The following is a 28,000-nucleotide window of genomic DNA, read 5'->3' on the forward strand; positions in this document are numbered from 1 at the left end:
AAAATAAAAAAAGATACTTTTCACGTTTTGCAAACAAAATCATGACATTGGATGGAGTTCAATGTGGTAAGTCTGAGGTTAGCCTACAGAAATCTGGAATGGCCTCCAAGGGTTTGAAGTTTTCAAGCCTGATTGTTGATTTTTATTAGAGATCAAAAGGGTTGTGAGTGATTGTGATAAATTGGTTTGAGGTACTGATCAGCAGTGATCCAACTGAATGGAATGATGGTTCCAAGTCCAGAATCAGGTTTATTATCACTATCTTGTGTGATGAGAAATGAGTCCTGACAAAGGGTCTCAGCCCGAAACGTTGAGAGTGCTTCTTCCTATAGATGTTGCCTGGCCTGCTGTGTTCCACCAGCATTTTGTGTGTGTTGATGAGAAATTTGTTGTTTTATGCAGCATTATGATGCAAAAAGATTCCTATAAATTACAAAATAAATAGTGCAAATTTGGCACAACTTTGTGGGCTGAAGGGCCTGTATGGTGCTGTAGGTTTCTATGTTTTTCTAAATAGTGCAAAAAAAAGTTAGTGTTTATAGACCATTCAGGTGGAGAGGAAGAAGCTGTTCCTGAATCCTATAGTGTGGGTCTTCAGGCTTCTGTATCACCTCACTTATGGTAGTTTTGAGGAGAGGGCATGTCCCTGGATGATATGGGATCTTAATGATGGATGCTGCCTCCTTCAGGGCCTGCCTCTTGATGGCATAGAATGGTTAAATTGACTGGCATTATTATGTTCAGCTGACTGAAACTTTTGGTGGCTGTATTACACTCTCTTTACTCACTTGCAAAAGGAAGCAAATTAGTTTTCTATCATTCCTGCAATTGCATGAGATGGAGCTATGTGAGATGTTTGAGAAATATCAATAAGTAACATTCATTATGCCACAAGGATTCATACTGTCAAATTTGTTCTGTCATCCATTTATGTTTAACATGATTTCATTTTATGATCAAAATTCATCAAGGGCTAAATGTTACAGTAAGAATGAAAATTTAATCAATTTCTCTTTTATGCTATTGATGTTCGTTCAATAGATGTCACTACCTTCTTTATTACCCTCTTGATTGGGGGGGAAGATATCATTTATTTCCAGTGTTTTGGAATATCTGTTTGGTCAAAATGGTGAGATCCAACTAGAGATTGAAAAATAGAAAGACAGTGAGATCTAGGACTAGAATTCCAGAAAATGCTGATCTACTTGGAGAACACAGAGGATATAATAGAATACAGACCTGTCTGAAGTGATGCCTTTTGGGAGAAACATAAAGAGCTTATGTTATCTAAAATGTGCTGTTTTGTGAGGGCTGAGAAAGGGGAAGTGGAGATGAATTGTGTATAAATCTGGACAGTGCATTTCAGGCTTTGAGGTTACTGAAAAGACTTGTTAGGAAAATGTCTGGACATAACCATGTGGAAAGATTGAGCAGAAGATATTAGGGAGTGGTGGGCAGTATGTAGGGTTTTAATAGAAAATAATGAAAAACCAGGTAAGTAAATTGATATCAGAGTTCACAGATTTGGGTGGCACTACAATATTAGTAGAGTTGCTGTTGCACTGTTCCAGTGACCCGGGTTTGATCCTGCTTTCAAACATGTTTGGTTTGTGACTACATGAATTTCCTTTGGGTGGTCTGGTTTCCTCCCATATCACAATGATGTGCAGGTTAATTGGCCACTGAAATTTGCCTCTAGTGTGTAGGTAGGTTGCACAGTCTGGTGGGGGCAGTGTCAATGGGACTGCTGAGGATAAAATGAGATTAGTGTACAATTACTGTAAATGGGTGCTTGACGTTTGGCACAGGCTTGGTGAGCTGAAGGGCCTGTTCCAGTGTTCTTTAAGCATATCAGCATGAAATAAAATCAAAATTCCAGAGGAAAAAATGATTCCCCTAACTAATTCCTATTCTCTTTCTAACGTGTTGGTCCATGGTTGTCTCTTCTGTCATGACTAGGCCCCTCTCAGGTTGGAAGAGCAACACCTCATCTAGGTTACCTCCAACCTGATGGCATGAACATAATCCATCTAAATTGCCTCCAAGCTGATGGCATGCTCATCAATTTCTCCGACCTCCAGTAATTTTCTTTCCCCTTCCCATTCCCTCTTCAATTTCCCATGTTGGTCTCTTGCCTCTACTCACCTGTCTATCGCCCATCACCTCCCCTGTGCTCCTTCTCTTTCCCTTTCTCACATAGTCCACTGTTCTCTATCAGATTCCTTCTTCTCCAGCCCTTTACCTTTCTGACTTATCACATCCCCACTTCTCACTTCATTCCCCCCCACCCCACTCACTTAGCTTCACCTTTTTCCTTCTAGCTTATCCTCCATTTCAGCCCCCCCACCTTATTCTGGCATCTTCCCCCTTCCTTTCCAGTTCTGATAGAGAGTCTTGGTCTGAATCGTCAACTGTTTACTCAGTCCCATTGAAGATGCTTGACTTGCTGATTTCCAGCATTTTGTGTGTGTTGCACCAGGAAAAAATTGAAGTTTTGTTTTGCATGCAAACTTATGATATAGAAAGGTTGAATGGTGTTCTGGATGCCCAGGAGTTCTTTATAGTCAGTGATATATAATCACTGTTGTGTGAAATGTGCAGCTGATTTGTGCATGGTAAACTGCAAAGGAATAATGATAATGATGTAATATTGAGTGCAGGGTCAATATTGGCACTGGTGATATTATTGGAATGCATTACCTGAAAAGGTCATGGCATTATATTCCAAAAACTCAACATAAAAGCCACAATGTTATGCCAAATTAATTTAAATTAGTTATCAAATGCCTACACAATGTCCATAATCCTATTTTCTGAACATGCATGTACTAAGTGGTCTTGAATGCCTCCGCCACTATCCCAGGTTATGCATTCTAGTTACAACTTTTTTTTAAAATAAAAAAAAATTCCTGCCCTAAGTTGAAAGACTGCAATCCAAAGTTGTTTTGCACAGGCATTGGGCCAATTGGCCTCTGTACTGTCAGATCCTATGATTCCACAACATTGTTTCAGGCAACCCTGGGGTTGTGATTTTGGGAAGAAATCATAGGAAAAAAGAATAGTTTTAAATTTTCTTTCAGTATATTTGTTTCTTAGTTACAAATACAGCAGAGATGGAACATAAATGTTTTGACTTTGTGTGTTTGGAGGTGAGAGATCATGTTGTTAAGCCTCCAATAAGTCTTGGCAGCACAAGTCCTGTGGGGAATGATTACAGTGGGCCCAACTGATGTATCTCTTGATGTGAGATTGCTAGGACTGAGAGTTTTTTTTTAATGTTTAGTATTTTGTATTAAAATCCATGATATCTGTGACCATCTGAATTGTTTGTAACTTGACTTTGATGTTCAAAATTTCTTGGATCACAGATCGCAGTGGTTTGTTTAATTACCGAACAATCTTTTTGATCAAAATGATGCCCTGTGTCCCATTGTCATACTTTACCTTCTGCACAGGCATAAATCTTCTTTAGTACTGTATCGATTGCCACTTGTACTTTGTGATGTACACATTATTTTTAATTGGCTTTGTGGGTCATGTATTCCTTGACTTTTTTTTCTTTGAGGGGAGGGCCAGTGATGGAGTCAGAGAACCCAGTGTCAAATAGTCCATGAAGTATTGCATATAATACCTTGGATGAATTGAGTCACCAGATTAGAAATATCGATAGTTCCTCTCCCCCTCCCCCCACCCTACAGGCATTGATCAATCTGTTGAGTATTTCCAGTAGATTGTTGTTACAGATAATTTGTCCTGTTGGCCAGAATGAATTGAAGATATCAGTTAGATTCAAAGTTTGAAGAGGAGTTGAGTTGATTTTTGTTTGTTAGAACACATTTTTTTAAATTTAAGGCTAATCATGGATTTTCTCAATGTGTTTTTATAAACTTCCATATGTAGGTACTTAAGATATCTTTATCTACCATTGAATACTTGCTGTATTCAACATCTTATTCCAGGGTAGCCTGCAACCCAACAATATGAACATTGAATTTAAATAGCCCACCTGGCCAGTGCTCTCCTTCCACACAGACTCACCTGGCTGTCTAGTTTTTTTTTCTTTGTTCATCTTCTCCATCAGGTCCATCTATCACCTCCCAGCCTCTATCCCATTCTCTTACCCCTGCCCCTTCCGCTTGTATTGCTATGTATCAACAGTCTTTACTCCCCCTCAGTCCTGATGCAGGGTCTTAACCTGAAATGTTGCTTTACACTTTTTAGCTCTGCAGATGCTACAGGGTTCTTTCAGCATATTTCTTTTTTTTGTTATTTATTGACACACAGTGCAGAGTAGGCCCTTCTGGTCCTTCGAGCCATGGTGCCCAGCAGTCCTCCAATTTGATTCTAACCTAATCACGGGACAATTTACAATGAGCAATTAACCTACCAACCGGTACGTCTTTGAACTGTGGGAGGAAACCAGAGTATCCGGAGGAAACCCACGTGATAATGAGGAGAACTACAAACTGCTTGCAGGCAGCGGTGAGAATTGAAACTGGTTGCTGGTACTGTAAAGTGTTGTGCTAACCTCTATTTTCCCAGACTGCAGCATCTGCACTTTTTTTTTCTACTTGCATTGTTTTTTGATTTTGGAATTTTATGCTCCTGATTGTGAGAGGTGATGACAATGTTCGTAATTCCAAAGAGTATTGGTCATTGTGGAATAAAACATTTAATTTAATTTGACAAGCAAATAGTTTTCTGGGCTGGTTCATCAGACAGTATGTGTGCTGTTTTTCATTTACAATGAGTGAAATGTAACTGGTAGCAGAGCTATGGACTTGTGGATGGGGTTAGGATGTTGGTAATATGCAGGATTATCATCACAACAAGTCCAGAGCAGATGCCATTTCACTGGCAGCGACAATGCATACATCTGAATGCTCTTCATTGATTACAGCTGGCATTTGATACTATCATTCCCTCAGCTAATCAAGGTCTAGGCCTCGATACCCCCTTGTGCAACTTGATGCTCAATTTCCTCACTTGCAAACTCTGTCAGTTTAGACTGGCAACGTCATCCCCACTAACTCCATCAGCACAGGCACACCACAGGGCTGTGTGCACAGCCCCGTACTCTACTCACTTTATACATATGACTGCGAACACAGGTTTAATGGCATATTTAAGTTTGCTGACAACACTACTGTCGGCTAAATCAAAGGTGACAAATCAGCATAGAGGAAGGAGATTGAAAGTCTTGCTGCGTTGTGCCACAACAACCACCTCTCACTCAAATTCAGCAAGATCAAAAGGCTGATTTTTGACTTCAGGAGGAGGAAACCTGGGGTCCGTGAACCAGCCCTCATTGGTGGATAGAGGTGAAGAGGATCAGCAACTTTTAATTCCTTGATGTTTATCATTTCAGAGGATCTGTCCTGTGTCCTGCTTGTAAGGTCTATTACAAAGAAAGCACAGTGGCTCCACTTTCTCAAAAGTTTGCAAGGATTTGACATGTCATCTAAAACTCCGTAGGTCAAGAGTATATTGATTGGTTGCATTACAGCCTGGTATGAAAACATCAATGCCTTTGAATAAAAAAAATCTGTAAAAAGTAGTGGATATGGCCCAGTTGATCATGGGTAAAGCCCTCCCCACCTTTGAGCACAACTACAGGAAAGCAGCATCCATCATTAAGGACCCACCACCACCGAGGCCATGGTCTTGCTGCTGCCATCAGGAAGAAGGTTCCAGGAGCCTCAGGACCCACACCACCACGTCCAGGGATACTGCACCATCAGTCTCTTGAACCAAAGGGACAACTCCACTCAACTTCACTCACCCCGTCACGGAACTGTTCTTACAACCTATGGACTCACTCTTAAAGACTATTCATCTCGTGTTCTTGATATTTGTTGCTTATTTATTATTAATATTGTTGCTATTTTTTATTTGCACATTCTCCTTGGTTGTTTGTCCATCCTGTTGTGTTCATTGTATTTTCTGTAATTTCACATGAATCTCAGGGTTGTATATGGTGACAAAGATATACCTTGATAATAAATTTACTTTGAACTTTGCTTTCCTTTATGATCTCAGACATTCCTGGAATATTTTACAGACATTTAATGCAATTTAGAACAGCGTAGTCACTGTTGTACATAGCCAAACAGCAATGAAGTACCTACTGGAGGAAGCGACAGCTATTGGGTGTCTGCTACTGAGTCTGGCTCTGTGGCTGAAAAGGGTGGGGGGAGGAGAAGAAGAGTGTAATAGGGATTCTATGGTTAGATTCTATAGAAGTGAAAGAGACACTGGGATGGTATGTTGCCTCTAACGTGCTAGGTTAGGGATGTCTCAGATTGGGTCTACAACATTCTAAAGGGGGAGGGTGACCAGTTGGGAGTTTTTGTATATATTGGTACCAATGACATGGATAAGAAAAGTGAGGATGTCCTGAAGAGAAATAGGGAGTTAGGCAGAAAGCTGAAAAGTAGGGCCTTCAGGGTAGTAATCTCTGGATTGCTGCCTCTGCCACACACCAGTGAGTGTAAAAATGGGATACTTTGGCAGATGAATGCATGGCTGGAGCATTGTTGCAGGGTTTCAGATTTCTGGGTCATTAGGGTCTCTTCTGGGGAAGATGTGAGCTGCACAAAAAAGATGGGTTAGAGCTGAACCTGAGGGGGCAGGTTTGCTAAAGCTGTTAGTTAAATCTGTCTAGAGAGGTTTTAAATTAATTTGGCAGGGAGATGGGAACTGGAGTGATATGGCTGTGGATAGGGCAATTGGTATTAAACAAGATGCAGTGTGCAGTGAGACTGTGAGGGAGAACAGGCAGATGATGGGTCAGAATTGCAGTTAGTGGGATAATTGAAGGGAACATGGGGCCAAAATTGATAGGGGTGATGAATACAGAACTGAAGGTGTTATATTTGAATGCACACGGTATACAAAATAAGGTAGATGATCTTGTGGAGCAGTTGGAGATTGGTGGGTTCTGGGCATCACTGAGCTGTGGCTGAAAGATCATAATTAGGAGCTTAACGTTCAAGGATACACTTTGTATTGAAAGGGCAGGCCTTGTTGGTAAATAATGAAATCAAATTCTTAGAAAGAGGTGATATAGGATCAGAAGATTTGGAGTCCTTGTGTGGAGTTAAGAAACTGCATATAGTCTTCCCAACAGTAGCCAAGGTGTAGGATATAAATTTCAACAGGAAATACAAATGGCTTGTAATAAGGGCAATATTATGATAGTCATGGGGTTTTGAATATCCAAGAAGATTGGGAAAATTAGATTGGTGCTGGATTTTAAGAGAAGGAATTGGCAGAATGCTTATGAGGTGGCATTTTAGAGCAGCTGGTGGTCTAGTTCATGAGGGGAAAGGCTATTCTGGATTGGGTTTTGTGTAATGAACCAGATTTGATAACGGAGCTGCAGTTAAAGGAGTCCTGAGGAGGCAGTGATCATGATATGAAAGAATTTACATTGTAGTTTGAGAGGGAGAGGATGAAGTCAGGTCTGTCAGTATTGCATTGGTTCAAAGGGAATTACAGGGGCATGAGAAAGGGAGAGGTGTTGGCCAAAGTTGATTGGAAGGAGACACTATCAGGGATGATGACAGAACTGCAATGGCTGGAGTTTCTGGGAGTAATTTGGAAAGTGCAGAATAGATGCATTCCAAAGGTGAAGAAGTATTCTACAAGGAGAATGATACAACCATGGCTGACAAGGGAAGTTCAAAACAGCATATCAGCAAAAGAGGGGGCCTATAATATAGCAAAACTTGGTGAAAAGTGTTATATTTTGTTTTGTAACTCCAAAAGCTAGTCAAAACAAAAACACGGGAGCTGGGGATAAACATGTCTACTTTGCTCACATACAATGTGGTGATGTAACGATGTATGCCATTCACGTACTTTTACATGGGTTCTGGTGCAGGCCAACACGAAACGGGCACAAGAATTTTCAGAAGCATGGTTCTCTTCTAATAACTTTGAAAGCAAACATATCGAAGTAGATGCCATCTATAAACCTCTAATAGCCAAAAAAAGGCATGAGCCAGTAGAATTCAAAGGTCAGCCGAAGCCAATCAGGACCGAGGCAAGCAAATGGGGATCTATATAGACGTGAGCATTCCCAGAGAGAAACACCAACAACTGCACCAGGTGGATGTCACCTCAATGGCAATGAAATATCTGCAAGCTATTTGCTAAGCTCACTGAGCACTGCAGCATCAAACTTTTACATATAACCCATAATGAATTATAAAAGCAAACAAGGAATATGTAATCAAACAACATTTGCAACATTACTCAAATAGCAGTGATCTATCCTCCCTGCTGAGGTATAAAGTCCATCTCAGTATAGTACAATATGTAACGTATTGCTCTCTTGTTAGATATAGTACTATGCAAAAGTCTTGGACACTTGTAGATAGCTAGGGTGCCTAGGAATTTTACACAGTACCGTATTTGTCAGTGTGGAGTTGAGAGTGAGTTTGTAAATCAGGCATAAGCAAAGGGTGATAGGAGTGGCAAGGGTGGAGCACCAAGGGAGGGGTGTAGGGCATTTGGCAGAGAAGTAGTGCCAGCAGTGGTGGTGGGGGGGAGAATGGCATGGCTGTAGACACACCCAGCCTTGAGACAGAAGGCAAGGTCATTTGATTCTAAACAATTGGTTTATTGATCATTACAGAATATCTCTCTAGTGCCTCTCGCCTTCCCCTTTTCCGACCATGATTCCCCTCTCCCTGCCCTCTTCCCATTCTCCATCCACAAAAGAGACCCATATCAGAATCAGGTTTATCATCACCCACGTACAGCATGAATTTTTTTTGTGACAGTAGTACTGTGCAAAAGTCTTAAGCACCCTAGCTATATGTTAGCATTCATTTTAGAGGACTAGAGTATGAAAGCAAGGTGTAATGCTAAGTATTTACAAGACATTGGTCAGACTGCATGGAGTATTGTCAGCTGTTTTGGCATTGGAGACGGTCCAGAGGAGGTTCACAAGAATGATTGCGGGACTGAAAGGATTAATGTATGATGCATATTGGATGGCTGTACTTGCTGTAGTTCAGAAGAATAAGGGGGTTGGATCTCATTGAAATCTATGGAAAATTGAAATCCTAGATTGAGTGGTTCTTTCCTATATTGGGGAACCTAGGACCAGAGAGCATAGCCTCAGACTGGAGAGATGTCCATGTAGAACAGACATGAGGAGGAGTTTGTTTAGCCAGAGGATAGTGAATCTGCGGAATTCATTGGGTATATTTAAAGTGGCAGATGATAGGTTCTTGAGAAGATTATGGGGAGAAGAAGTCAGCCATGATGAAATGCGGATCAGGAACTTTGGGCCAAATGGGTTAACTCTGCTCCTATGTCTCATGATTTTGGATGTAAGTAAGCAGGTAATTTACTTCTGTATCTTCAATAAAGATGAATTATGGTCAAAATTCTATGCGAGTACCTTCACTCTTTGAAGTAATGCTGTAGAATCGTTTATCTACTAACACAAATAGGATGTTACTTTATAGGTAGCCCCCTTGACAATGAAGAACTCCTATGCTATCAGGTTCTTGAACTGACCTGCACACCCCTAATTCCACTTCAGCAACAGAACACTTGCATTACTGTGGACTTGTTTCTGATTGTGGTATTTTTTTTCTTTTAATGTTTTGCACACTCTATATTTCTTAACTGTCTTATATAATAAGACAAAAATTTCTATTAAGGATTTTGATATTTGAGACAGATAATTCCAAGATTAAGGAAAGCATTTTTGTTGGTCCACAAATCAAATAGGTCATCAGTGACAGGCAATTTGAAGAATTTCTAGTGGGACTGGAGAAAATCACATGGAAGGCATTCAAGGAAGTTGTTGAAATTCTTCTCAGCATCTACAGAGTACCAAACTACATGCAGCTGGTTGAAAGCATGCTTCAAGCATATAAAACCATGAAATGCAGCATGTCACTAAAGATTCATTTGCTGCATTCCCATTTAGACTTCTTCCCTGCAAATCGTGGTGCCGTTAGTGATGAGCATGGTGAAAGGTTTCACCAGGGCATTGCAGTCATGGAGAAAAAATACCAGGGCAACTGGAATCCATCAATGCTGGTGAATTATTGTTGGACACTTAAGTGAGAAGCCTCAGACACTGAATACAAATGAAAATCATTATCAAAATATTTTTAACCTTGAACTATTTCAGAGCATCAGTACCATTATGCAATTAAACACATTATATTCAATAGAAGTTCATTTGTTGCTTTTCCAAATTCCTACGTGATACAAGTAATCTGAAATTATATTTGTGTTCATCTTCAAGCAGTCTATCATAAACAAAAAAAAATCCTGAGGAAGCAACACTTTTGAAAAAATTTGTTGTCCATTTTATGTAACATGTATAATTTGCATTTTAAGTTGTTTGAATATATGTATGTGATGTGCAAGCAATTTTTAAATTATTCCTGTACCTCATTGTACTTTTGCACACACTAAACTTGATTTGACCCCTTGTACTGCACTGCTGTGGTATTTATATTAGTTTTTCCTCCCATGTTCACCCCAATTTCTTGACTACACCATGATGTATTTTCCCTGTTTTGCTTCCACACTACCTCAGGATGTATAACACCAACTGATATTTTGAGCTATGCAGAACTAAAGGATTATGGGATTTTATTCATTGAGTGGTTTGTTTGCTATCAGTTTATAGGGGAAATAGAAGAATAAATATTTTTTTCAAAGAGGACTCCTGACCAATAAGACAAAACCTTGAAATTAGAGCTTGACTGCTCAAATATTAGCAAGCACTTTATCACATAAAGAGGACTGGAGCTCTGAATTTCAACAGATTTTTGAGGCTGGGGATCTGATGAAAATTTGAAAACTGAGCTTGTTAAATTTTGATAAGTTTGTTAAAGGATTGGATGACTAGGAAAAAAAGATGCAAGAGCCATGCTTCAATCAAGTTGTTTGAGGAAATGTAGGGCTTCTTCCTTTGAGTGCTCAACAGTTTCCGATTCGAGAAATCTCTTTTCCCCTTCGTCCCTCTGTGACATTTTTAAAAGCTATCTCATGAAAGTCACTCATCCTAAGCTCTCCTTGCATGACTTAGTGTTGGATCTCATTTCTTCCATCAAATAGCTTGGGATGTTTTGTTACATTTAAGATATTGTATGAATGCAATTTATTGTTGTTGAATGTGAACCAGACTGGCCTTGTGTCAATAAATTTTAATAATCTTTTGTTTGTTTTCTAGCATGCAGCATTCTGGTCCAGGTGCAGCTTTGCAGTCTCTCGAGCATTATATTCTACAACAGTCCACGATCCAAATGAATCTGTAAGTTTTGCTTGATAGCTATCTATGAGAATGTGAAATTGTTTGGCTAAAGATGGAGATGTTGTCACTCATGAGGAGACAAAAACTTGACACCGTGAATATACAGTACCATTGCGAAGTTCAGCAGGAAGTTCAGAAGCAACCTTTACTTTCAGAAGATGTGTACACAAAGTAGTTGAACTGTATAGCAAGGAGGTATCCAAAGGAAAGCTAGGCAATAAAAAGGTAGAAGGAATAGGAAGATGGGCTGAAGGCATGCGATGACAGGTGCTGGGTGAGCACAGATGTCCCATTACAGACCATGAACGTCAAGTGGATTCTTTGTGTTTTACATCCCATGCAAGTGTGTGTGTGTGTATTTTTAAACTGAGTGCAGGACACATCAGAAACGAGGAGAAAAACTTGCAACACTTGGGTTTGAAGACAGAAGACGGGGGTTGCTGGCAGTGTTTTAGAGAGGGTATACTCAGTAACAAGATAGATGATCATTTTTGGTTATAATGGTATGAGGAGAATGGTATAGTATCAATATCTGGTTTATTATCACTGACATGTTGTGAAATTTTCTGTTTTGCAGCAGTGATACAGTGCAATATATTGAAAAAGAAACTTCCTGCAATAAGAAATATAAAATAGTTTAAAAAGAGAGCAAAATAGTGATATAGTGTTTACAGGTTTATGGACTGTTCAGAAATCTGGTGGTGAGGAGAAGAAGCTGTTGCTAAAATGTAGAGTGTTGGTCTTCAGTCTCCTTTACCTCCTCCCTGATAGTAGTTATGAGGAGAGGACATTATTGGATGGTGAGGATCCTTATTGTTGGATGCTACCTTCTTGAGGCACTGCCTTTTGAAGAGATTCTTGATGGTGAGGAGCTGAGTACCCATGATGGAGCTGGCTGAGTCTATGACCCTCTGTAGCTTTTTACAATCCCGTGGATTGGAGCCTCCAGACCAGGCAGGGATGCAACCAGTCAGAATGCCCTTCAATATACATCTGTAGAAATTTGCTAGTCTTTGATGACATACCCAGTAAACACACATAGTAAAGTGGTTTCATTCAAGAATGAAAAAGGAAAATGAAAACAAATGACATGAGTAGAAATAACAATAAAGGAACTATCCAGGAAGATCGGAAATTGGAATCGAGGCTGAGGTGGTTGGCAAAGCTTAATAAATCTCCAGTAGTAGAACAACAATTCAAATTTTGTGCTTAGTAAAAGCTGTTGCATAGATGGTGGGGAGAATAGTAGTTAAGAACAGGAGAGGGAGATGCTTTCAGAACACTTAAGTGATCAGGGACTGGGAATTCATCTATTGTTGGAGGAAGTAAGACAAGAGTATTAGAAACAAAGGAGCTAAAGATAGAGTAGCTATTTCAGCTTTTGGAAACAATGGTGAATCTCTGTTGTGCTATCAGAATATTTTTCAGTAAGTATACATTAAGCTGGCCTAGATGCAATGATTCAGCTTCTATCTTGTAGAAAAAAATTTTGCTGTGTGTACAGAAGTTGTACTATATTTAAGAAGTTAGTGTGGCACTATTAATATATTCATGCAACTGCTGAAATTGTGAAACAGCATAACACAGTTTATTCACAAGTCTTAAATAAGATGCAACGAAAGCGATGTTATAAAAACTAAAATAGTTAACATTTTAGAGGATGTTGCCAGATGGATGAAGAGCTTGCTAGTGCTAGGGAAGTGATAAGGTAATGGAAGTCTTTTAGATAGCTAGGTTTTGGGTAAGTGGCCTTGTGCTCAAGACTTTGTTTTCTTGATGTACGTAAATGATGTACAATATTTACGTACAATGTGATGTACAATATGAGCAAAAAAGTAGCATGTCAACAGTGGAATGGTAGATTGATGGCAAATCAAGTTATTAAATATATGTTGGCCAATAATGAAAGGCCATATGCCCACAAAATATAGTAACTGTTGGTATTCGAGACTGTTAGGTGCAATTACATATTTCAACAAAGGTAAGAAAGCAATGATGCAATAAAATACAAATACTGTAGGTTTTTAGGTTTTACTTTTAGCCAGGCTATAAATATCAAAACAATGAAGTGATATTGAAATTGTATTGAGATTTGGGCAGATTATTTTTATGATGGTTAATTAGCAAGGATGTTAAACTTTCTTCAGCACCTGTAGTTTGAGAGTAAGACCACTTCATCATCACGTCTGATTGTTATCAATGGATCAAACAAAACTGTATTAAACCATAATTTCCTCTTGCAGTGGGCACATCAGTGCTTGCCACTCTGATTTTGTAAGGAGTTAATTAAGTTGCGAGAGTGGGCAAGAATTTTGGTAGATGTATTAAACTTTGTTAAATATTGCTATCAACTTTCTTGCAATTAATACTGTATCAACCATTAAGGTTTTTTGATGCTTGTTTCCACTGCAGACATTTGACAAGATCCTTATTGCGAACAGAGGAGAGATTGCATGCCGGGTAAGATGCTCTTTATTGCAATGTCTTCTGTATTAATTAAAGGGAGAGGCATAGCTTTGGGAATATATTTATTTAAACCATTCTGTTGCAGAATAATAGAATTCTATTACATTGAAGGCAAAATTCAACCCAACGTACAGTGCCGCGTTACCTAATAAGCAACATAATTAATTTCATTTCCTGGCTTTTTACCACTATAGTTATTTTTCAGTTATCAAATTCCTTTTATTTTTAATTCCTTTGGTTGATCTGCTTCCACTACTCTTTAAGGCAGTATTTCAGATTGTAATACTGCCACTCCAAACAAGTTTTTTTTCCCTTGTCCCTTGCTATTAGTTTAAAGACTCTGTCTTCAAGTTACTGACCTGCCTGTCAATGGAAAAAGTATTTCTTTACCTTATCCAAACTTCCAGCTAAAATTAATCATGCCAACTGTCATGTTCAGGAAAGAAAATCCCTGGTTGTCCAAGCCCAGTAAGGTGGCAATAAATGACAGATTTTTTTTTTGGTATGGTATTAGTAGTGGGATATATGTTGACCACAGCAGCCGTGAGAATTCTCCTACTGCAAACTGTGCTGGAAATGTTCTTGTACACACAGGAACTGGAATGTCACTCATTTGAAAGACATCTCCCCCAACGGTACATGAAAATCAAAGAACTGCAGATGCTTGGAATTGGAATCTCTCTGATAGTGCAGCACTCCCTCGGTCCTGGAGATTAGCCCTAATATTGTGGTTAAGCCTCTGATGTTGGGCTAGAGCCCAATGTGTGTGTTACATGATTGAGATTGAAGAGAGAAAAAGCCACATTTGGCTCCGTACATGTCATTACAGATTTAACTAATTTGTGGGAGCTTCCAAGATGTGTCATTTTTTTATCAGCTTATTTTACAATAAAATTAGAAGCTGCTTTTATTTCAAATAACACGTGAAGCTCCATCTAAGCCCACAAAACACAGATGACATTTTCTCCTTTTTTTTTCTGTAACAAGGGACTGGTGATAATTTGCATTGCCATTTCTTTGTCATAAATTAGTTCGCTGTAGTTTGAGTTTATTACTGGTGACTCTAATTTTCACTTGCCAGATTCCACACCAGTACCATTTTTGAAGTTCAATAACTTAGAAACTGCTGGGAATATTAAAAAAAAACCTCAGTGGTTCTGTTACTGTACAGCTCCAAGTATTCATTAAGTAAGACTTTAAAGTATCCAGATTTGATCTCTAGTTTGTGCTGAGATTACTAATCTAAACTAAGGCAGAAGAAGAGCTGCCTTAATTTGTTTCAGTATTTTTGCAGTTGAAAGTAGAAATGTTTGGCAACGTTTCTACTTGGTGTCAGCTGAGGATAGAAGCTTAAACACTTTGACCAGAAAAAGAGCTGTCAGCTTCTAACTTGAATGGCTTGGGTTCAGTCCTGACCTCTGGTGCTGCCTGTGTAGAGTTTGTACATTCTCTCACAGCTTTCCTGTAGGTGATCCAGTTTCCTTCAGCACCCCAAAGATGTGTGAGTTTGTAGGCTAGTTGGCCATTGTAGATTGCTCAAAGTTTTTAGTGTAGAATCTGGAGGAATTGTTGGGAACATGGGGAGGTTAAAATAGGATTAATGTAGGATAAGAACAAGTTGGTGCTTGATGATTGGCACTGGCTTGGTAAGCTTCAGGGCCTGTTTCTGTGTTCAATATCTGTATGCTGTTGCCGGATGTTGTTAAGGCCACTTCTGGAGTACTGTGTACAGTCCTAGTCACCCTAATCAAGGAAGGATGTCATTAAACTGGAAAAAGTGCAAAAAAAAGATTTACAAGGATGTTACTGGTTCAGGAGGTTTTGAGTTGAAAGGAGAAGCTGGATACACTAGGACATTTTTTTTCCCAGGACCATAGGAGGGTGAGGGGTGACCTTCGAGGTATATAATTAAGTGGCATAGATAAGGTGAAGGATCAGTCTTTTCCCAAGGGTGGGAGACTCCAAAACTAGAGGTTCTGAAGTGAGAGGGGAAAGATATAAATGAGACACGAGGAGCAATTATTTTATGCAGAGGATGGTGAATATATGGAACAAGCTGCCAGAGGAAGAGGTAGGGGAAGGTACAGTTATGACACTTAAGGCACTTGGATAAGAACCTGGATAGGAATTGCTTGCGGCAGTAAAATTCCATCTTCCCCAAGACTACTGGTGCAATTGTACATTGCCAATGTAGAGAGCATCCTCACATCGGCCATTACTGTACGGTTTGGTGCAGCATCCTCTCACAATGTATAACAGCTACAGCAAACTGTCAGTTCAGCAGAGAAAGGTTGTTGGCAGCAGTCTACCATCACTGCAGGGCTTGTATGTGTCTAGGGCAAAGAAGCAGGCAGGAAAAAGTCATTGTGGGCACCACCCACCCTGCCGACTGCCTATCCCAAAAGCTGTCTTCTGGAAGATGCTGTAAGACTATTTGCTGTAAGACTATTAAAACAAAAACTTCACAGCATCTTACAAGTTTCTTACTGCCACCTCCCCATTAATCGGATCAACCATTCCAGTTAGCCCCCCACCTCAAACCCCTCTATCTCTTAATTCATCAATGCACTGTACTATAAACACTTTAAAATCACTTTATAATGCTGTTTGCATTATAAATACATGCTGGTGTTTATGCACATTCTGTTTCATATCCGTACTTTAAAAAAACTTCATTTTTATACAATACTTTATAATTGTTGAATGTTCTTGTGTTTTGTCACCTGTCATGCTCATGTCACTGCAAATTTGCAATACATGTAAATATATATGGTGAATAAAGTTGATCCTGATCCTCAAAATACAGGCCAAATTCAGAAATATGGGACTGTGTCAGTAAGGCAGCTTGATTGGTATGGACCAGTAGGATTGAAGGGCCTATTTTCATGTTGTTTATCTCTGATTGTCTAATGGTTAAACTAAAATTTTTTTAAAATATTCAAAATTCTAAATGTTCTTCTATTTTATTGTCTAGTTTATATACCACTGTGAATTCAAGTTGAACTGAATTGGATGACGTTCTAACCTGGAAAACTAAAATGAGACTATCAAAGATTAATTCTGATAATATTGAATCGGAAGCCACAATATGAAACAAAATAGGACTGCTGTTTGAGAATGGCTCTAATACTTGACTCTTTGAGAAATTATTACTTTGTGAGCCCAACAGTAAATTTGTTTGCTAGTTATTTGTAGAAGTGCATTTTTTCAGACCTGTGCAGTGCTTTTGAACATTAATCTACTAGCCCTGTGTTAGGTGATTTGAATTGGCTCGCAGTCCAGCATGGAGGCATAAAGGTATACTTTCTAGAAACAAGTCCTTCAGCCCAACTCGTCCATGTGAACCAAGCTGGCTAACTGAGTTAGTCCAAATTACCTGCATTTGGCCCATATCCCTCTAAATCTTTCTTATCCATGTTCATTGATAGTATGTTGTTTTTTAAACATTGTAATTGCACCTACTTCTACACTTTGTCTGGCAACTCATTACATATTTGCACCTCACTCTGGGGAAACATTCTCAATTTCCTTTTAAGTCTTTCCTCTTTTTAGTTTTGGTCTTCCCTGACCTTTGGAAAAAGTTTGTGTTACGAACCCTGTAACTGGGTTACTTACCAGCAAAGATAGAGACGTCCGTTGAAGTCTGATGATACTATTTTTAACAGTATTTATTAGTAAAAATACACAAAAATAAAATCAATGCAAATATACAAATAATATACGTCATCAACACTAAACCTAAAAGTGCGGGTATAATAATAATCAATAAGAAATAAGCTCTATCGTTGTCTAGGGGATAATGAATTGTCCGATGGAAATATAAAGTTCGCTGCAGTTCACACGGGCTGCCGTTGTTTGGTTGTCGCTGTGTTGCAGTTGTTGGGGAGAGAGAGAGAGAAAGAAAAACTTGCCAACTTTCCTTTATGATTTCAATCCGTCAGGTGTTTCGTTGTCGTGGCCATTCAAGTGTGACCTCTCCTTTAGCTAAACCGTTCTTCCGTGATGAGCCCGCCACCCTGGCAAGGGAGGACGCACACAAGCTGCCACCGGCTTTCACTATAAAACGCTGTCACTGGATTTCTAGCATTTCTCCTGGTGTGTCTAAAGGGGTGTTCCCCAGACCCTCTTTTATCCTCACTCACAGGGTCTCAGATGCCAATCAGGTTGGGATGATGCAATCCCTCAACCAGACCACTCTGGTTGTCCCCTGAGGGGCTTCAATGAATAGTACAGTACTCAATACACAATTCCTTCTCCAAGAGACAATAGCAGTAGTCAGTGGTTCCGTTCCGCTTATGTCAGGTGACATTCCAAACCTTGTGTATTCTGTGTATCTCTCTCTCACTATTGACATGATGTGTATCTCTCTCATTTCCTGGCATGCTGTGTATCTCATTTCCTGGGTTTCAGACCCGAAATAATAGCGATCTTGCGATTCTCAAAAAGGGGGGGGGGGCGGGCATTGGCTATTTGGGACTTTTCTGCCCATCAGATTTGCTTCACATTCATAACAATTGAAAAATTGTAATAATTCATCTTATCTATAACCCTCATGATTTTCTATGCCCTGCAGCTTCCTGCACTTCAGGGGAAAAAGACTCTAACCTAGCCAGCGTTGTAACTCAAGTTTTCCAGTCCCAGGAACGTCTTTGTGAACTTTTTCTTCAACTTAATTTAAAAATCTCAACCTTTGTGCTCCACAGCCAAGATACCCATTATTCTTTCTAACCTCCACTGATCTGTAACCCTTCTGAGATCTCTTTCTTCTGCACTTGTCAGCAGTGGTTGCACTTTGTGCTGGTTACCACAGAGTCAGAGCGATACAGCATGGAAGCAGGCCAACCAGCCAAGTGAGCCTGTGCCTACCATGAACCATCCACGCACACTAATCTCACATGAATTCCATCATTTTATTCTCTCAGTGTTCTTATTGACTGCTTTCAGCAGCTCCACAATAGTGATAATTTACAGTGGCGAATTAATCTGCCAACCTGCATGTCTTTGGGATGTGGGAAACGTCCAGAACAGGCAGGGGAAGCCCATATGGTCACAGGGAGAAAATGTAAACTCCACGTAGACAGCATCCAGGGTTAGGATATGACCAGGGATTTTGGTGCAGTGAGGTAGCAGCTCTATTAACTGCTCTACTGTACAGAATAAATGTAGAGCAAGGAATTTCCCTTCAAAAGTGCTCCATCTCCTTTGAGATGCTGTTTACAACCAAATTCAGAATCAAGATCTGAATCAGGTTTAATATCACTAGCATATGTTGTGAAATTTATCTTTTTGCAGCAGCATTATTTTACAATGCATAATAATAAAACATCATGAATTATTATAATGGGAAATGCATATAAAAGTTAAATTAAATAAGTAGTTCAAAAAAAGGGGGGAGAAAAGTGAGGTGGTGCACATGGGCTCATTGTCGGCCTCAGTGGTTGGGAAAGTGTTAGAATCCATTGTTAAGGGCGAGGTTCCGGGGTACTTGGAGACTAATGATAAAATAAGTCAAAGTCAGTATGGTTTCTTTTAAAAGAGAAATCTTGACTGACAAATTTGTTAGAATTCTTCGAGGAAGTAACAAGCAGGGTGGACAGAGGAGAGGCAGTGGATGTCATTTACTTAGATTTTCAGAAGGCATTTGATAAGGTGCCTCACATGAGACTGCTTAACAAGATAAAATCCTATGGTGTTACAGGAAGAAGCTGGCATGGATAGAAGAATGGCTGATGAGCAGGAGGCAGCAAGTGAGAATAAAAGGGGCTTTTTCTGGTTGACTGCCGGTCTCTAGTGGTGTTCCTCAGGGGTAAATACTGGGACTGCTACTTTCCAAATTGTTTGTCAGTGACTTAGATAATGGAATTGATGGCTTTATGGCAAAGTTTGTGGATGATATGAACATAGTTGGAGGTGTCAGTGGTGCTGAGGAAGCAATTCGATTGCAGCAGGACTTGGACAAATTAGAAAATGGGCTAAAAAGTGGCAGATGGAATGTAGTGTTGGGAATCGTATGATGAATTCTGAACAGACTATTATCTAAATGGAGAGAAAATTCAAGCATGAGAGGTGCAAAGGGACTTGGGAGTCCTGCAAGGCTTCCAGAAGGCTAATTCACGACTTGAGTCTGTGGTAGACAAGGCAAATGCAATGTTGGCATTTATTTTAAGGGAATAGAATATTAAAAACAAGGGGATAATGCTGAGCCTTTATAAGACACTGTTCAGACTGCACTGGAATATTGCCAACAGTTTTGGGCCCCATATCTCAGAAAGGACATGTTGTGATTGGAGAGAGACCAGGAGGTTCATGAAGATGACTCTGGGAATGCAAGGGTTTACATATCAGGAACGTTTAGCAGCTTTCGGCCTGTACTGACTGGAATTTAGAAGAATGCATGGAGATCTCATTGAAGCCTACTGAATGTTGAAAGGACTAGATTAAGTGGATGTGGAGAGGATGTTTCCTTTCATGGGGGTATCCAGAACTAAAGAACACAAACTCAAAATGGAGAGGTGACTTCTTAGAACAGAAGTAAGGAGGATTTTTTAAGCCAAAGAATGGTGAATCCGTGGAATGCTCTGCCACAAACTGCAGTGGAGGCCAAGTCCATGGGTATATTCAAAGCAGAAGTTGATAGATTCCTGATTGGTCACGGCATCACGGGATATGGTTAGAGGGCAGGTGTATGGGGTTGAATGCGATCCAGGATCAGCCATGATGAAAGAGTGGAGTGGACTTGCTGGACTGAATTGCTTAATTCTGTTCCAGTGTTTTGTTGTCTTCTTGTGAGTTGCCTTGAGTTCAGTTATGAGAGTACAGTGGAAGTTGATTCAATGACTAGTAACTTCCAAAAATGGATAAAATAAAATACCTTAAGAATTATTTGGAATTCTGTAAGAACGGTGAAATTGGACTACTTTGATAACTCTTCCAAACGACAGACATGGGCACAGTGGGCTAAAGCCACCCCCGGGTGTTTAATTCTTTGATTTTTATTAACTAAGTGTAATTCTTCCCTTCTGTGTGCTTTGCTTCCCTTTTGTTCTCTTTTCTCGAGTCACTGCCTCAAGTTGGTAAATGAAAATTCAACAAGCGTCAACCCACAATGTGCACATCAGTCCTGTACCGCTCACTCATCTGACAATTGACACTTGTGGTCTGGTACACCCTGTCAGGATATCTTGGCCATTCTTCCTCTCAGTTGTAATAGGAAGCCATCTACACTAGTTAAAGTTACCTTAGAACCATAGAACATTACAGCACAGAAACAGGTCTTTTGGCCCCTCTTGGCTGTGCTGAACCATTTTTCTGCCTAGTCCCACTGACCTGCACCTGGGCCATACCCCTCCAAACCCCTCTCATCCATGTACCTGTCCAAGTTTTTCTTAAATGTTAAAAGTGAGCCCGCATTTACCACTTCAACTGGCAGCTCATTCCACACTCCCGCCACTCTGTGTGTGAAGAATCTCCCCCTAATATTCCCTTTAAACTTTTCCCCCTTCACCCATGTCCTGTTTTTTTTACCCCTAGCCTCAGTGGAAAAAGCCTGCTTGCATTCACTCTATCTAAACCCATCATAATTTTATACACCTCTCTCAAATCTCCCCTCATTCTTCTACACTCCAGGGAATAAAGTCCTAACCTATTCAACCTTTCTCTGTAAGTCAGTTTCGCAAGTCCCGGCAAGAGCTCATGGTATTGGGGGCAGGATTTCAACATGGATAGAAAACTGGTTGGCAGATAGAAAGCAAAGGGTAGCAGTGAATGGGTGTTTCTCGGACTGGCTGGAGGTGACTAGTGGGGTACCACAGGGCTCTGTATTGGGACCACAGCTCTTTACGATTTATGTCAACAATTTAGATGAGGGCATTGAAAACTATATCAGCAAGTTTGCTGACGATACTAAACTGGGTGGCAGTGTGACATGCGAAGAGGACATTAGGAGAATACAGGGGGATAGGCTGGGTGAGTGGGCAGATACTTGGCAGATGTCATTCAATGTGAATAAATGTGAAGTTATCCACTTTGGAAGCAGGAACAAGAGGGCAGAGTATTGTCTGAACGGTGTAGAGTTAGGTAAGGGAGAAATGCAAAGAGACCTAGGAATCCTAGTTCACCAGTCAATGAAGGTGAATGAGCAAGTGCAACAGGCAGTGAAGAGGGAAAATGGAATGTTGGCCTTTGTTACAAGGGGAATTGAGTACAAGAGCAAGGATGTCCTTTTGCATTTGTACAGGGCCCTGGTGAGACCACACCTGGAATATTGTGTACAGTTTTGGTCTCCAGGTTTAAGGAAGGACATTCTGGCAATTGAGGAAGTGCAGCGTAGATTCACTAGGTTGATTCCTGGGATGGCAGGGCTGTCTTACGCAGAGAGATTGGAGAGATTGGGCTTGTACACGCTGGAATTGAGGAGATTGAGAGGGGATCTGATTGAAACGTTTAAGATAATTAAAGGATTTGATAGGATTGAGGCAGGAAATATGTTCCAGATGTTGGGAGAGTCCAGTACCAGAGGGCATGGTTTGAGAATAAGAGGTCAGTTATTTAAAACAGAGTTGAGGAAGAGCTTTTTCTCCCAGAGAGTTGTGGAGGTGTGGAATGCACTGCCTCGGAAGACGGTGGAGGCCAATTCTCTGGATGCTTTCAAGAAGGAGCTAGATAGATATCTGATGGATAGGGGAATCAAGGGATATGGGGACAAGGCAGGGACTGGGTATTGATAGTGAATGATCAGCCATGATCTCAGAATGGCGGTGCAGACTCGAGGGGCCGAATGGTCTACTTCTGCACCTATTGTCTATTGTCTATTAACATCCTTGTGAACCTTCTCTGCACTCTTTCAACCTTATTAATACCCTTCCTGTAATTTGGTGACCAAAACTGCACACAGTACACCAAATTCGGCCTCACCAATGCCTTATACAACCTCACCATAACATTCCAACTCTTATACTCAGTTCTTTGATTTATAAAGGCTAATGTACCAAAAGCTTTCTTTACAACCCTATCTACATGTGATGCCACTTTTAAGGGAATTTTATTTCTGTATTCCCAGATCCCTCTGTTCTACTGCACTCCTCAGTGTCCTACCATTTACCTTGTATGTTCCACTTTTGTTTGTCCTTCCAAAGTGCAGTACCATTGGGTTTTGGAGTTGAGTGGAACCATTGGGTGAAAAGAATAAATGTTCAGCAGAATTCTGTAGATTTGGATTGTCTGAAAAAAATTATCATTAAAAGCATTACTTGGTGTACTGTGTCCAGTTCTGGTTGCCTCTGTATAGGAAGGATGTGGAAGCGTTGGAAAGGGTACAGAGGAGATTTACCAGGATGCTGCCTGGTTTAGAGAGTATGGATTATGATCAGAGATTAAGGGAGCTAGGGCTTTACTCTTTGGAGAGAAGAAGGACGAGAGGAGACATGATAGAGGTGTACAAGTTATTAAGAGGAATAGACAGAGTGGACAGCCAGCGCCTCTTCCCCAGGGCACCACTGCTTAGTACAAGAGGACATGTCTTTAAGGTAAGGGGAGGGAAGTTCAAGGGGGATATTAGAGCAAGGTTTTTCACTCAGAGTGGTTGGTGCGTGGAATGCACTTCCTGAGTCAGTGGTGGAGGCAGATACACTAGTGAAGTTTAAGAGACTACTAGACATGTATATGGAGGAATTTAAGGTGGAGGTTTATATGGGAGGCAGGGTTTGAGGGTCGGCACAACATTGTGGGCCGAAGGGCCTGTAATGTGCTGTACTATTCTATTACTTAGAAATATTGTGTTGCTCTGCAGATCATTAAGACTTGCAAAAAGATGGGGATAAAGACTGTTGCAATTCACAGTGATGTGGACGCCAATGCTGTAAGTAACTATTTATTCCTTTTTTTTTTGCTCAGCATTGTAGATTAGTGAAAATAGGCTGTGCTCTTATAACACACAGCACAATTAATTAAATGGGATTACATTTTGCTTAGAAGCAACTCTGTAGTCTTGATTTTTGAATAACTGGACACTGCCTAATCCATATTAGATGTTTTAACTTGTGATTTTTATACATGTAGAAATTTCAGTGAGAAATTCTATAGCTTTCAAAAGTATAGCCACTGATATTTCTCTTGTTTGCTTGATGAATTAAAAGCTACTTAGATGCTTTGCAGAGTGCAAACTCAATACTTCGTATGGAACAAGTAAAGACAAAGTGAGACTTAAAAAGCTCCTTTTACAATTTCCTGGCATCCCACAGCATCTTCCTAGTAATGATTTATTATTGAAGAATCATAACATGAGTAATGTAGGGGGTGGATGTTATCGGCCCATTAGTGTCTTACACACAGCAATACTCTATTGACTAAATAATTTTAAGAAGTTGATTGAGGGACAATTACTGGTGTCAGCTCCAGGAAAAATTCCATCTTCTTGATGGTGCTGTGGAATCTTCTGTATTCATTTGTGATACTTCTTCTTTGGAAAGCACCTCTGGTGCAGTGGTCATTCTGTATTGCCCAGAATGTCAATGTAGATTTATGAATCTTTGTTGAGATTTCACCCTTTAACCTAATGAGTAGTGAAGAGAGGGCTATCTACAGAGCCAGAAAATTGGTTGTTGGCGTGTATTATAACAGGCGCAATAGAGATAGCTACAATGTTTTAGAAGCAGACAGGAAAATGGCAGTGTTGGGAATCACTGGAAGTATTTGAAGGGTTTGTCACTAAAGCGTCAAAATGGCATGGGTCAGAGGTAAGGAAGGCAAATGCAACGTTTGCATTCATTTTGAGAAGACTGGAATATAAAAGAGAGGGTGTTAAGCTAAGTCTTTATAAGGCACTGTTCATACTGCACTGAGTATTGTGAGCAGTTTTGGGTTCCTTCATCTAAAAGGATGTGCTACATTGGGGAGGGTTCAGAAGAGGTTTACAAGAATGATTCTGGGAGTGAAAGGGTTAGCATATGGGGAGGTTTGATGTCTCTGGGTCTGTACTCACTGGAGTTTAGAAGAATGTAGGGGAATCTCATTGAAACCTACCGAATATTGAAAGGCATAGAGGGAGTGGATGTGGAGTGGATGTTTCCTATAGTGGTTGAGTCTAGGACCAGAGGGCTCAGCCTCAGAATAGAAGGACTTCTCTTTAGAACAGAAATGAGAAATCTCTTTAGCCAGAGAGGGTTGAATCTGTGGAATTCATTGCCAAAGATAGCTGTGCAGGCCAAGTCATTGGGTATATTTAAAGTGGAGGTAGATAGGTTCTTGATTAGTAAGGGTGTCAAAGGATACAGGGAGAAGGCAGGGGAATGGGTTTGAGAGGGATAATAAATCAGCCATGATGGAGTGGTAAAGCAGACTCAGTGGGCTGAATGGCCTAATTCCTTTGGTCTATGGGAATGAGGAATAAGATAATATATAGGATGTAGGGGATGATAGACTGAAGTGGGCAGTGCGTTGATGGATTAGTGAGCTTGGTGAGTGTCGTGAGCATGCTGCCGTTATTCCCGTGGAGCTTGGAAATGGAGAAACTGAGTACTGGGAACATTTGGGGAAATGAGTCTGTGGTCGTTAAAGTTGTCAATTTTGTTTTTATTAAAAAGGTAATACTTTAATGAAAGAGAATGAATTCATTGGCTACCATAATAAATTAAACCTGATGAACTGTTATTACATTTAAGTTGGTGAATAGATTACATACTATTTGGTACTCTTGCCACAAATGGGCCAACCCAAATTTCAGTGACAATCAGAATTTCATTCTGTAAGTCATTACATCAAAGATGAGAAGCCAGGAACACAGGCCAACACCCCAACATGCAAACCCTGATTACACACTTTAAGCTTTGAGCTCTGTCATGGGAAGAGAATACCAGATGGATTGAAGGAAATAGTTGAGAAATTTCTCAAAGTTTAATTGGAAAAATAAATGTAGTGATAATTGGCAATCCCTGGCCTGTGAAAAGGAGCATTCAGTGAGGCTCAGGACCTTGCATCCATGGGTAAGGAGAACATAGGAACTCAAGACAACTGGTGGGAGGAGTGGATCAGTTCACACAGTACACACCTAGCTGTCAGGTCAGACTCTTACTCAACCACTTCTGGCCCCATATTGACTTCAATGGTTATGTCAGAGCTGGAGTGGAGGCAATTTATCCTCGATCGCAAGGGATGGTCAGAAATGAAGAATGGCCAACCAAGCACAAAAGTTATGGAAGAAATTTAAAGTTTCAATTGCTGCCAGCTCCGATAGTTTACCCAAAGATTCAAAGTACATTGATTATTTTTGGATGTGTGTAGTATACAACCCTAAGATTCATCTTCCCACAGACAGCCACGAAACAAGAAACCCATGGAACTCATTTAAAGAAAAACATCAGACTCCATCACCCCCACGTGCAAATAAAAATCAAGCAAAACACAAGAAGCGAGAGAAAAACTCAGAATATAAAATAACAAAAGACAAGGTAATTGAAATGGTCTAGGAATGTTCAGTTTAGATCAGTTCTGTTCAGTTTAGTGCTGTGTCGTTCATTGACTGCAGAGCCAGTCAGTCCCGATCAAAGTTGCTCACAGTTATTTTTAAAAAAGGAGAAACCAGAAAGACATTATAACATGAACTACAGAGTCCAAGCCACAAACCACATCGATTAAACTTTGCCCAAGACTCCGGCACCATTCTCTGGCAGCATTGAGTGAGAGAGAGCGACTGGTCACACGCAGGCACCTTCATCCAGTTGCAGTGAGAGAGAGAAAGACAGGTCAAGTGCAGGCAGGGGGTGCTGAACACCTGCTTGCCTTCCACTCTCGTCCTCATTGATTTCAATCTTCCTCAAGACTTTAATTGTCAAGATCGGCAAGAACTGGAGTCGATTTATAGGCTTGTGCCCTGTCGCCAGGCTTTTTGGCCTCCAGGCCGTGCCTTTCACTTGAAATCTCACTGAATTCCCTCGGAGTCGCAAATTGCCAGATTGCTCTATCGGCCCTGAAACACACCATCAAAATGTAGAGCACCTGTTTCAATAGTAACAGAATCATATTTGAAAAGAAGTAGTAATAAAAAAAAAAGTAGTTCCGTGAACTGTTTGAAGGATGTTGCCTTCGGTTGCATTGTTTGCTGATGCCGGCTTTTTCATGTAGACATTTGATTAAAAAAAATATTTCAAAGTTCAGAGTCAATTTATTATCAATGTATATGTCATATTGAGAGACCCTGAGATTCATTTTCTTGCAAGCATTTGCAGTAGAACAAAGAAATACAATAAAGTTAATGAAAATCTACACTCAAAGACTGACAAACAACCAATGTATAAAAGAAGCCAAACTGCACAAATGCAAATAAATAATACCAAAAAGTATATTTCTGAATCCTTTATTCTATATTTTCCTCCTTCTGTTAGATTTTCAGAGTTTGCTGGCCTCCTGAAACTTGTTGAACATCACTAAGCTTTTGCAGTTGTAAATTACACTTATTCTCACGCATGTTTAGATTGTTCCTCCCAGTGTAGTGCTGAGGAAGTGCTGCACCCTCAGATGGGCAGTACTGAAGGACTGTTGTGCTACTGGATGTGCAGTATTTAGGAAGGAACGCAGAACAGGGCTTCATTTGCAGATTTAAAGTAGTTGCAGATTAACATTTCCACAACACTATTTTGAAGTGGTGGTAGGGGAAGTGCCTTGTGTTCTGGCTGGTAATTATTGCTTAACAAACTACAAATACCGATCATCTGGCCATTATCATCTTGTACTTTGTGGGACTTTAAATTATTTACAGCAGATAGATGTAATCCACCTTAAGACGTCCTGAAATTGTGAAGGGCATTTTATAAATGTAAGCTGTTTCTTTAGTAATGTTATGAAGTTCATGCCAGTGCATAATGTAATGGAGAGTTGTTCTGTGTACAAAACAGCGTGGCTTCCAAAATATGGTTGGTTTGCAGGAAGGCTGGCTGCATTTTTCAAAGGTAAGTTTGTGGGCTCCTCCATTTTCTCAAGATTCGGAGTGTGATACGAAAACCACTTCCTGAATGCATTCATTAATGGACAATGACATGAATGACCCCTATTTATAGGATTAATTTCTGTACTTGGGAGTGGGTACTGTCTGTTCTTTCTGTGTGATAATGTCTTCAAAGACTGATTCATTATTTTGCCCTGGTCATTAATGAGATTGCACCTTGATGTGCGAACATTGAACCGTCTAGTCATCTTGAATCTAAGTAACTGGACTCGAGCTGAGTTTTGTACTGAATCATTAGTGTGAAT

General features: G+C 40.1%; 1 protein-coding gene across 2 annotated transcripts in view; it reads left to right on the forward strand.

The window, feature by feature from the left end:
* pcca (propionyl-CoA carboxylase subunit alpha) overlaps window positions 1-28,000 on the forward strand; it is a 463,897-nt gene that overhangs the window by 11,411 nt on the left and 424,486 nt on the right. Inside the window, exons 2-5 of one of the 2 annotated variants that reach the window (XM_059970514.1) lie at window positions 11,213-11,293; window positions 13,706-13,753; window positions 23,547-23,615; window positions 27,646-27,699. In XM_059970514.1, coding sequence (XP_059826497.1) covers window positions 11,213-11,293; window positions 13,706-13,753; window positions 23,547-23,615; window positions 27,646-27,699 — 252 coding nt within the window. The remainder of the gene's footprint in view (window positions 1-11,212; window positions 11,294-13,705; window positions 13,754-23,546; window positions 23,616-27,645; window positions 27,700-28,000) is intronic. The other variant, XM_059970515.1, reaches the window with a different exon arrangement.

The sequence above is a fragment of the Hypanus sabinus genome, chromosome 5 (genome assembly GCF_030144855.1).
Source record: "Hypanus sabinus isolate sHypSab1 chromosome 5, sHypSab1.hap1, whole genome shotgun sequence".
In the NCBI taxonomy this organism is placed as follows: Eukaryota; Metazoa; Chordata; class Chondrichthyes; order Myliobatiformes; family Dasyatidae; genus Hypanus; species Hypanus sabinus.